The following is a 12,502-nucleotide window of genomic DNA, read 5'->3' on the forward strand; positions in this document are numbered from 1 at the left end:
AATTCCCAAATCATTCTATTTCAATTCTAATACCAAGATAGTTCTGCATTAAGAGCTGACCTGCATAGAAACATGAGAAGAGACATTTGGAAAGACCTAATGGAATCAAGAGGAGATGAGATAGCATGTGCATGACAGAAGCATTTCTGTTTGTTTGTGTGGATTATAACACATTTACACCAAACATGCCTTTACTGTAGGAGGTGTAAGTAAAGATACTTATGGTTACCAACCAACTACATTCCAACTAAGAACCTTGTTTTCAGTGGCTTATGATTTTGTCAAATATAACCACTTGGCTTGAAATCTCCCTCAGCAGATGGTTCAATTGCAGCATCTCTGCATTTTGAAATGGGTGACAGAAATTTGTGAGGGTGCCGTTTGCTGGCCCTGAGAAAAGTGACCTCGAAGGGTTAAGTTCTGTTTTTTAAAACCTCAAGAGAAACTTCAAAAAGGCACCTAATTTCTTTCTGTATTGAGCACGTTCCTCCTCTAGACCCCTCTGCTTTGCAACTTGAGTGTGTGACATTCCCCAATGTAGTCACATGTGATTTGGAGATCAAACGGGACTTTTCTTGAAACTGTTCCACTCATGTATTGAAGGCACCAAAATGGGTGGCAAAAAGATGCTCTCCTGAGCTTTCCCTAGGGTAGAGCAGAGGAAGAGGAAGCAGCATTACCAATACCAGGCAAATGTGCACTCAAAAGCCCTTCTCTGCCATGGAACCCCATCACCCAAACCAAGGTGCTACGGTTCACTGAATGACATCTCACTCCCACAGCCTTTCTGAGGAAGTCATTTTGCCTTCTATAAAATCATACCAGACACATCATGCAAGCAGAAAACTGTCTAAACTATTGAACTGTGAAGTTATTTACTCCCTTCCTCTCCAGCCTAACATTTAGGTAATTTAAACAAAATAGAGCAGCTTTGGAAGAGACCTGCCCCACAATAACTCAAGACGCAGGTCCTAAGGGGCTCTTCCTTGTTGATGGCCCATTTTAAAGTTGGTATTTTCAGTGGAACGGCACATTTGAAAAGAGAGTACTATATCATATTATCAAGAGCACATTTTCCATAGGTTACAAGGGGGTAAACGTAACCATGACGATTCTTCCACTCTTAGGAACGATGCTTGAATTGCCATTTGTATGAAGACTTCTAGTTATTAAGCCCCCAATCTGAAATTATTTGAGTTGAACTGAGATCTTTAATTTAATCCAAACTGTTCCACAATTGAAGAAAAAAAACGTAATTTTGTGTTCAGCCAAGTTATTTTTTCATTTATTTATTTAGTCACTGAACTGAAAAATCAATTACTGTCAAGGCTCTAGGCATAAGTACATTCTTTTTTTAAGTCACTTTATAAGAAAATCTGCATGTAAAAATCATGCCATGAAACTTCAAGTTGCATATTCTTGACTGCCACCTTCACAAAAAATCAAGTTTATGAACAAGACATCCTTTAATGGGAATTTTAAGTCCTAGTTCTGAACTAATCCTATACGAGGCTAATATATATATATATATATATGGACACTAAACCTGGAGGCTGCATCCAAATGTAACGTGTAAGGTCAGAAGGTGCCTCAGGAGGTCTACAGCCCAACCTTCTACTGCAAGCAAGGTCAGCTGTAAGCTCTGACCAGGACTCTCAGGGCTTTACCCAGTGGTCTCAGAAACCTCCAAGGGCAAAGCCAACTTATGCCACTGCCTGACCATCCTCATGGGGAAATAGTTTCTCCTCATAACCAGTCTCAAGGTCTTTGTTCGATTTGTGCCTGTTGTCACCCATCCTCTCACGCTGCACCACTGGAAAGCCTGGGCTCTGTCCCTTTGATAATCTCCAGGTAAGTACTGGAAAGGGGCTGCTGGCTCTGAAGCCTTCTCTCTGTGGGGCAAGTGCTCCAGTTCCACCATCTCAGGGGCTTCTGCTGAACTTGCTCCTTTTATCAGTGACTTTCCTGCCAACTAATGACAGGGTAATGCCAAGGGGACTTGGTTCCTTTTCAGAAATCTTTATCATTTACTTTCTTGCCCTTCTATTAAAGCAGCAGCACCCATCTTCAGTATCAGTTTCCAGCCGTGGCTTCAGAAGGCGAAGTGAAAGTATAAAGCAGTTTTGCCCACTTTGCAGAAGTTGAGTTTTAACTTTTAGCTGTTCTACAGGAAGACAAAAACTAGCTAGTTCTGCACATATACAGTGCATATTTTCTCTTGGCCTGAAGCGGAGTTCAACAGGGACACAGCAGGTGACATCAGCAGCAAGGCTGGGGAGGAGCACAGGAGATGCCATCACCCCTGAGATGCCCCATGCCCAGCAGAAACACCCTGTTACTTCCCTGCATCCCACTCATCAGGGAGACAAGGCACTACAGGGCTGCATGATGCAGCAGCACAAGAAGCTACAGTGTATTTCCTTAAGCAATTAGTTGCACATAACTATTTAAAAGTGGTTCATTATTGTTGCTGTTATTACTATTATTATTATTATTTCTCCCACTGTTACTTTGGCTTACTTTAATCTTCCATCAAAGTAGGCAGGAGTTCCAAGAACAATTGTTTTAATGAAGAAAGGCTGGTTTGTGTGGTTCTCCTCGTAGCCACCGACAATGCTGAAGCCCCAGCTCCCTAAATTGCTCCGCCGCAGCACCACGTCATGGCAGCTATGCAGGCAGCTGTGGATGGAAGCACAGGATACCAAGAGAAAAAGCCATGATGGTTTTACAGTAGGCACAACATCTGCTATCTCATCATTACCACTGCACTAAGTGCGGAAGAGAAGGGGAGGGATGGTGATTAGACCTCTGTTCCCAGAGTTATTTTGCAATATTCCAACCAATTACCAAAAAACCCCCACAATCTTGAGAGAGAAAAGTGTTTTAAAAGAAGTAACGCTACAATAATTACCTAAACACAGTTAACTCTGCAAACTGACAGTAATAGAGGTGCATTTTAGGGATTTCACAGGTGGCAACAATGTGGGTGGAAAATCAATACCTGATGTGTTCAGTTCGCAAGTCAAAAGCGCAGAGCATTTGTCTTCCACCCCCAGCGAGTTTAAGCTTTTTCTACTTTAAGTAAAAATTAAAAATCCATGCACAATCTTCATTATCTCTGTACTGATTCATCACCAGTAATGAAAATATAAATGACTAACCATTTTATTACGCAGAATGTATTCTGTAATTCAGATCACACTTCACTAACTGTACTGCTATATGTTATCAGCCCTAGAGAAAATTAATTCTTGCCAGTGAAGTTGGCAATGACTGTTATTTAAAAAATAGACACAGGAATTAACTTTTCAGTAAAAAGATACCAAGTTCTTTGCTGTTGTTTTGCACTGCTTTAAAGCACAATGCATAGCATTAGGAGCTATATATGGACATCTGTAGCATGAAAGAAATAAACCATTAGGTAAGAAATAAACTGCTGCTAAGCATGAGAGCTAGTTATTGAGATTACACATTAATACTTTAACAGAAGATAGATTAATTGACAGTTAATCTCAGAAAAAGTGAAACCTCTGGGGGGCCAATGCATGGTTGTGTTATCTTCAGCTGCCTACTGCTCCCAGTCTGTCTGGTTCGTGTTGTAGTTTTACACTTTAAGTACAGATCTGGTAAATCCATCAGAGGGAAAGGAATTAACCTGCGTGCCCTGACTGAAGTTAACAACTCTACTAGCTGCAGTAGGAGCTCTTCTTGATAACAAGTGATGCCAGAATGAGATTACAGCTGCAGCCTCAAGAGAGTGAGGAGTACAAATGCAGTCATGTCCAGCAGATTGCAGAGTAGTTAAGGGGAGGGAGCTTGCTGCAAACCTCTAAAAGTTTTTGTGTTTGGCAGAGACGGTAGTGGATTCTCAAAAAAACCCAATGTGAGCCTATAGTTATAGGGCTACAGTCTTGGCACAGGACATGTCAAGAGTCTGTCAGAATGGCCAAAATCTGATGCAATATTCTGAAGTTAAGTATTTGGCCTCATAAACTTAAGTAGCAGATTAGCAAAGAGACGGATATATACTTTGTGTTTTATTAGTAATTGCTCTGGATTTAGATATTCTATAGAAAGTTTCAGTACAATAAAAAAATAAAACAGATGAACTGTGTCTGAACAGAAGATTTCAATGGATAGTTACTATGGTTTGTGAAGAGATAAATCCAGTCTATTCCTCTTCAAGTTTCCTAAGGAAACACTGCTCCTGCTCACTGGAGCACTCCTTGCCCACTTCCTAAGCACACTGCCAACTGAATACAGCTGAGATGGCCAGGCAGAAATAAGGGCAGATGTGCTGCAACTAAGCAGGTCCCTGCTTCTTTATGTCTCTTGCAGGACTTGGATTAAAACAGGTAAGTAAGTACTTAATCGATTAATTCCGTACCTTGGAAGTCCCAGCCACATGACCCACGACGGTGACCAGCTGGCGTCGTACTCATTTTCACTGATGGTGCTCAGTTGTTCCTCATTAGCCTGGGGCTGTTCTTCTACAATCTGGACCTCCAGGGCTTTCAGGGCAACTACTGAAGAGGCAGCACTAGCCTTCAGCATGGCCACAGCCTCACTGTGACTCAGGTTGGTCAGATCAATGCCGTTGATGTTGAGCAGCACATCACCTGTCCAAAGCAGCGAGGGAGAGCACATCAGTCTGACAGTCCTGCCCATCCACAGCACCTCCCACACCAGGGTTTCATTCCATTGTCTTTGGACCTGAGACAGTCTGAACTAGCAGACTAATAGCTCTGAAGCCTTTATATTGTCAGTTTGAAACTCTGATGTATTGAGCTTGTATCAAGTTGGATCAGTGTAATTCATTTCCACATAACACACCAAATACTGTGACTCCTATGTATACTGCCCAGAAAATCTGAAATTGCAATTACTTAACTACCTCACCAGCTTGGCTGCAACTGCTACTGCAGATACCATGACACAACTGTTTCCAGATGTGGATCTTGGGTTCACCCTCACTTTAAAAGTGAAGGAAGAATGATGGCAGGAACAATGCATGCAACTCAAAGTAACCAATTATTGTAGACAGGTGAGGTTCCACAGAGTGCTTTAATTCATGTTGTTTTAATAACTTGTTACTTGGGAGAAGAAAATGGAATTCAAAAACTACTGGAAAGTTGGGTACAAAACTCAGTTAATTCAAAGAAAGAAACAGAGTATCTCTAGAAAGATAATGAGGAAAGAGTTAAAGCCAGAGAAAGATTTTCACAATTTTAGTTTTACGTTTTTTAAAGGCCCCAGGATGAAAACAAAAATGATATTAACTATCCAGTGGCAGACTCCTTTTCCCCACATTGTCTCACCAATGAAAGCCAGAAAAACCAGAGCAAAAGTGCAAACACCTGGGTCACATTTGGTATGAGACTCAGTTTTTAAAAGGCTTTTCCTCCCAGTAGCTTCTGTAGCCACTTTAATGTTACACAATGAAAGAACAATAGTGATTCTTCTACCAAGCATGTTTTTCATAGTAGTACAGAAAAAGAAAGCATACCTGCTGGTAAGTGGGTGTCAATCTCCCTTTCTCAGAAGCATAGAAGGATGCTCCCACACTGTTCTTTTAAATGTACAATCTGTGAAGTTTTTTTTCCTAAATTTCTTTCCCGAAACATTCTGTAATTCTGTGAACCGTGAATCGCAGAGATCCCATAGACAGTCTCTGATTCACATATGACATAATATGTTTTAATCATCAAATGCTTTGCTATCAGTAAAGCAGGACTGCCTTCACCTATGCTGAGCCTAACCTCTACCTCCTCATTCCTTTTTACAAAGCCAAGGAACAAGGACAGGTGTTGCAGCACCCCTGAAGACCTGCTGTCCCACAGAACAAGAAAACTTTTGGGAACCAGTATTAACACTGATGTCACCTTTGGGGCAAATTTTGTTTGTCTGAGCTGTGGCCTGTCATCAGAGCTTCTCTGCTGTTCAGATATTATACCAGGGAGCAGAGATTCCTTGGACAGAGGAACACTTAATTAAACAGGAAAACAGGATGTGTCTGCATCACAGCAGACCCTCAGCTCAGGGGGTTACCATCAGCTTTAAAGAATTTAACCATACATTTCCTGATCTTATCCACTTCCCCTGCTATCATGCTGTAAACATTACCTTCCCATAAAAGGTTAAAGTGCAACACTGAATTTCCATTATTAAATCATTATTATTTCCATTATTAAATCATGAAGAAAAGCATCCATAGGCATTTTCCTACATCTGTGAGAAGACTTTTTGACACCACCTGACTCCAGAGAATGCAGTGATCAAAAAGCAACAAGAGGTAGCCGTGGCACCAGGGAAGCCGCACCTCGTTTAATCCTGCCGTCTCTTGCCAAACACCCGTGAGGCTGCACACTTGTCACAAAGATGGGCAGTTCGCCACTTTTGCTGCCTCTGCCTCCTGCCACTGTCATTCCCAGAGATTCATGTGGTTCTTTTTTCACAGTAATGTGCTTTTCTTGGCATGTGACACACTGGGAGAGATCCTGTTTAATAAGAATAAATAACATTGTTAGAACTAAGGAAAAAAACCAAGCAAACCAAAACCAAAACCCAGAACAAAACAACTAAATACACCCCAGAAACACACTTTGGCACTTTAATGGAATAGTTTAAAAGGACTAAGTAGCGGAAACCAACTTGGGCTGGATTTCTTCTAGGTCAGATCTCTGTCTCCTCCAAAAAAAAAAAAAACACCAAAAAAACCCCAAAAAAACAAATCACCAACAAAATCCCCATGGATGTAGATACTTAAACATAGATAGATAGAAAGCTTATAAAGGCCCATCTTGAAATCTCACTCTAGTTTTTCTTAACATCCTACACTGGAAGAGCTGAATGTTAGGACTGCACTAAAAAACCATATGGTCCAATTTGGAGATAAACCAGATACAAATCTTTTGATGTCTTGCTGAACATCAGCATTACTTCATTTTTCAGTAGAATATGCCCCAGAACTACAAAGAGGCCCCTAAGAAATGAAAACATGATGTGTTTTCATGATGACAGTAAGAGACCCTTTAAAACCCTTGTGCATCATGTTCTCTTTTGCAGCTGGTAAGCAGAACCTCCCAGAGCACAAACTGAGGCAAATTAATGCTAATGGCTTGTAATGGGTACCTTGGGCAGCCTCCCTAATGATTATAATGAAGACTCAAGGTTGAAACAAGAAGAGATCCTATACTAAATTTTCCATCAACTGAATGATGAAGTTCAGCCCTTATTTAGTTCTGCCCAATACAAAAAGATTTAAATCTAAATCAAAGTAAATTTTATTTGCTGAAACCTTTCCCTCAGGCTATTAAGTAAGAGATTCAAACCACTGCACATACACCTGTGGTAGCATCTTAAATTGACAGAATACTTGCAAGGAATCCAAAATAATGAAAGAAATAACCTGGGATACACTTCAAAGTATATATATGTATATATTCTCCTGTTTTCTCTTGGAAAATGACAGTATTGTCTCCTTTGACCTCCAATGTCATTTGCTCCTTCTGACTGGCTCTGCTCCTCACATTAATCATGGAATTAGCTATATGTAAACACACTGTAGCTTATAGAGACAGTTCTTTTCTAAGGCTTCAGGACTGGCTGCTACCACACAATCACATAAACATATTTTAGGCCACAAGGCTTTGAAGTCAACTACAGGTTAATGAGAGAAAGAAAAATGATACAAAACATGAGAAATGTCCACTTACTGTTACATGGAACTTTCAATTTTAAAAGAGCCCACAGACAGCATTGATCTGTGAGGGAAATCCACTCATCCAACTTGGGATCAGCTCTGGAACTGTGGTAAGAGCACAGCTCATGCTGGCACATGCAAACTTGCTTCAAGCTCTGACATCAACAAACTTATCACTGTGTGGGTATGGCCCAGTGCAATTACCCACAGCCATGGTATTCAGGAGCCTCACCTTTGTCCCTCAGGAGGAAAATAACCTTCCTAGAGCCTCATTTGCTCTTTTCTGAAATGATCCCCACTTTTAAAAGAAAATACTATCAATGCATGTAAGCTATCTCAACAGAAGTATATGGTCAGCATAACAATTATTTCACAAAGTCAACTTCTTAAGAGTGAGAAGTTGTGTTTTTCTCATTACAAGAACATCTCAAGCACAGGCTCTATTTTTGCATGCCTTCCAAATAATTCGATACTACCTTCATGGAAGTCTCTTCGTTTTGCCTTTCTGTCCCTGCTTGAGACCCTGCAGTATTCAGCAGCCTTGCAGCAGGACTGTTGACTCATGAAGGAGATGACACATCCCTCCAACATGCTCTTTATATGCTGGAAGGACCACACCTCCTTCCTGGTTGCATCTAGCACAGCAGCAACAAAAACTGTAACAGTCTTGAATGACAGCCCTGCCATGCAGGAGCACCAGCCACTGTCTTAGGCAATGTCTAACAACTACATCTGTATGAGCTCACAGAACTTGCTTCTTTCATTGTAGTCAGCAAATCCAAAAACATGCCAAAAACCTGTTGTATAGCTTTTGTTCCTACTCCAGACATGATCCAAGTACTTGAGTACTTGGAAGTCATCACCATTTTTTATTAATTAGATTAAAAAAAAAAATCCTTTCTTCTAGCTCTACCTTACTACACACACCACCACATGAGAAAAGTAGTAATTTTCCTTCCAGAAGGAGAGGTACCAACCTTATGTGAGCTAGGTCTGCTGTGAAACAGCTGCTGGGACTGGTGTTGGTGTGAGTTGCTATTGTGAGTCCCGGTGTCTCGGATAATGCTGACTGTCTGCGACTTCAGCGGTCTAGAGATGATCAAGTTCACTCTCTCCCCGCTGGCCTGTTGAACACATTAGGTCATCAAGTTTGATAGGATATTGATTATTAGAAAGGGAGGAAAGCATATGACAGAATGTGAAACAGGACAACAGCAGACCTTGTTTTCCAGTTCCTTTTTAGACTGCACACTCCCTTACTTGCTTTTTTTTTTGACTTCCCGCAGAATGGAGGGGAAATGAACATTCCTTCTTCACCTCTGTTGTTACATTTACATCAGCTAAAAATCTTTTGTCAAAAGGACCACTTCTCACTTTGTGTTACAAAGCTTCAAACATTAAAATTCAGCCCCTTCCATTTGCAGCATCTCTGAACTCCAGCAATACATAGCAATGAATGGAAGAAATACCTATGTGATAGCTCCAAGACGGCAGCTTTTGATCAAAAGCTCTGAACACCTCTGGTACTTCCCAAAGATACTTGCAAGAAAGATGAGCACACCATCATATTCTGGAGTTTGGGGAATACTGGGAGACCCAGTTATCAGATGTTAATAAAACATCATCTCTTTATTGCTGCAAAGCCACACGTCAAAATGTAAAAGTTACCCAATGCTAAATTCCAATCACTTTATACAAAAATTGGGAAACTGAAATTACCATTCCCCAGATCACCGTTATTTTAATTTCACTGCAAGGAAAACTCTTGAAATGATTACTGAAACAAGTATTTACTACTCATTTGTATCAGAGTTCTGTATGTGGTGCTTTAAGCAAAGATAACTGTGGAACATACTACTGGTATATTTCAACTTTCCTAAATACAGAGCCACTTCCACCAACATCCCATCAACAGGAAGTACCTAAGTACTGCATCTGTTTCCTTACAGACTGGGAGAAAAGCATGGAGTAAAGGTTTTCCTGTGGGGACACAGAAGGGTCGTGTGTCACACTGCAACAAGCTTTGGGTAATATTCATGTCCTGAACATAACCAGACATTGGAAACAGCCCTTTTCTGAACACTCAGAAAATGAGTTGTACCATACAGAACTCATGGAAAACCTCTATTTGACTACCCAGCTGCTACTTGTTGACTCTAACATCTGACAAATGACTTTCTTGTTTTAACTCAATTCCATGCACAGGCAAATCAATAAAAAACCCACTTCTATAGAGCTTACTGAAAGATTAAAATACAATACATACATAAATAGAATAATAATAATAATCCCCTTTTTTTATTTCTTCCCTGCTTAGCAATAGGCTACAACAGGCTACTCTTCTTGCTCGCATGAGCTGTCTTCTAACCTTCAGGCTGCATTCCAGGAAGACTAATGCATTTTTCACTTCTGAGGCGGTGAAGTTCATCTGGTAGGTACCAAAGCAGATCCTGTTCTTCACTATTATTTTCAAAACATTAAATCATTGTCAATTACATTGACACAGGCTTTTAGGCCTCACACAAGCTGTTCTGCCTGGGAACAGACTCTAGAAATAATGCCCAGCTGAGGGCCCGGGTAGGGAAAGCAAATTACCTGTATAACCTGAGCAGCAAGCTCCGGCGTGCCGTGCTTCAAGTCGTGCCCATTAATGGCCAGCACGCGGTCATTGCTGCAGAGCCTGCCGTCCTGAGCAGCCAAGCCCCCTTCCAGGAGGTCGAGGATGAAAACGCCCGGCTCGTCCGTTCTGCGCACTAGCTTGATGCCCAGCTGCTCGCTGGAGTCGCGCTTGTGCAGGGTCACCTGGAAGCTGTCCTCGCGCCCGGAGCCCGGCGCGTCCGCGTGGCCGTGCGCGCGCCCGCCGAAGCGCCGCTCCCGCAGCACCGTCAGGTGCAGCACCGAGCACGGCTGCGACAGCACGGCTCGAGCGTGGTTGTGGGACACGTTGCTTATGTCGAAGCTATTGACCTGCAAAGCAACAGCAGAAAAAAGTCACAACGATGTTTCCATTTGTTTAGTAAAGTCCTTTCCAAAGTCAATTAGCTCGCTGCAAAACCAGCCTTGGAGCAACCTACATGTCTGACCTCATTAGGCATCCTCTCTTGTCCTTCTATTCTTTCTTGCAAACTCACATTGGATGTTCAATCTACAAACTTGTATTTATGTTGGAAAAGATCCTCAACATCATCAAGTCCAAGTGTTAACCCAGCACTGCCAACTCCACCACTAAACCATATCTCCGAGTTCCACATCTACATGTCTTCTAAACAGCTCCAGGGATGGTGACTCCACCACTTCCCTGGGCAGCCTGTTCCAGTGCTTAACAACCCTTTGGTGAAGAATTTTTTCCTAATATCCAATCTAAGCCTCCCCTAGTACTATTTTAGGCCTTCTCCCACAAAGGTAGCAACATGTCCCCAAAAGTGAACACCTTCTGCCACCACAGGCCAAGGTTTTTGGCCCCTTGGTCTCCTATACTTGTCTTCCTTAGATCTTGACATTGTTTGTTCTCCAGGAGGACATGACATGTGCTTTTAGTGTCAAGCCCAGCATCACTTAAAACTGCAAAATAATAGCTATAAAAAGACTGCATCCAAATCTCTGAAGCAAGCTTGCATCTTACAAAATGCAGTACTTCCATTATGTGAAAAAACATTTTAAAAAACTGAAGTCAAGTTCTTTAAGACAGTAGAAAAAAGGTAGTTGTACTAATTCTCAAGTCTTAGTATGAACTTAGATTTTCCACAGATTTCAACTAGGCCAGAGTTTCCAGACCGGATCACCCAAAATTCAGTTGTAAATGAAAAGCAGATTAAACTTTCTCTACCTAGAACTAAGAATTGTGTTTGTTATATGGGCCACTGACACAAAGATCAGCAATCTTCAGTCATTTCTTGCACCTCTTGTAAAAGTAAGAACTGACGGTACAATGAGATTTGGCAGGAAAGAAGAGTATGATAAAAATTCAGCACAAAAGCTGCGTTTGCCTTGTTTTGTAAGAAAGGATTCAAAGTTAACATTAGAATTTCATCCTTACCCTCGGTGGAGGAACCCCTGCCCCACGATTTCAGCAAAGAAAAACTAACACCAAATGGTCTATACTGACTGATGTGCCTTACCTAAGTCTTTAATACTCTCCGTTGCAACCTAAGTAAGTAAAACCAAATATGCAGATTCTCACCATCTAATGGCAATATTAAAATTATAACAATATACAAAGTAATCTATGTACAACAGCTGCCACATTTACATCACACATCTGAGACGAGAAGTCTGTGCCAAACCGTTTGGCTGTGGTGGTTTCCAATGGTGAAGGAGGACTGCACCCTCCCTGAGAAACACCTCCAGAAACACCCAAAACCCAGCACAAAGCCACTGCTGCAGGCAGCACCATGAGCTCAGACAGGACCATGGTGGTATCCTGCTTTGCTACTGCCCTGAGACAGGCTGTTACCTTGGGCAGAGGGAAATAACATTTAGAGCTGCCTACCACAAAAACAACTAGGGCCCATCCATCAGAGCCCTTAAATTAAATCTATTTTTGTTTTTAGCTGTAGCTAGGTAAAGTAAATACATAAAATATGGGAGCACTCAAAGGGCACAGAAGAATATATGCAATAAAATGCAATTCTTCTTTCTACAAGGCAGTTTAAAATTTCAGAATAAAACAGCCTTAGCACTTCTTGGGGAAGAGATTCTCATTAGGACACGCTGCACATGAATTACAGCCATAGTCCAGCACAAAAAAGAGACCATTTGTAGAGCACTTTGAAAATGTTAGGCACCTATCTGTACCTTGCA

At 41.5% G+C, this 12,502-nt stretch overlaps 1 protein-coding gene across 1 annotated transcript in view; it reads right to left on the reverse strand.

Annotated features, from left to right (window-relative positions):
- Positions 1–12,502, reverse strand: part of LNX2 (ligand of numb-protein X 2) — a 60,374-nt gene that overhangs the window by 2,634 nt on the left and 45,238 nt on the right. The window contains exons 5-9 of the mRNA XM_063394721.1: positions 10,298–10,669; positions 8,680–8,826; positions 6,320–6,497; positions 4,388–4,619; positions 2,521–2,679 (exon numbers count right to left, since the gene is read on the reverse strand). Coding sequence (XP_063250791.1) covers positions 2,521–2,679; positions 4,388–4,619; positions 6,320–6,497; positions 8,680–8,826; positions 10,298–10,669 — 1,088 coding nt within the window. The remainder of the gene's footprint in view (positions 1–2,520; positions 2,680–4,387; positions 4,620–6,319; positions 6,498–8,679; positions 8,827–10,297; positions 10,670–12,502) is intronic.

This window comes from Prinia subflava, chromosome 3, assembly GCF_021018805.1.
Source record: "Prinia subflava isolate CZ2003 ecotype Zambia chromosome 3, Cam_Psub_1.2, whole genome shotgun sequence".
Taxonomy (NCBI): Eukaryota; Metazoa; Chordata; class Aves; order Passeriformes; family Cisticolidae; genus Prinia; species Prinia subflava.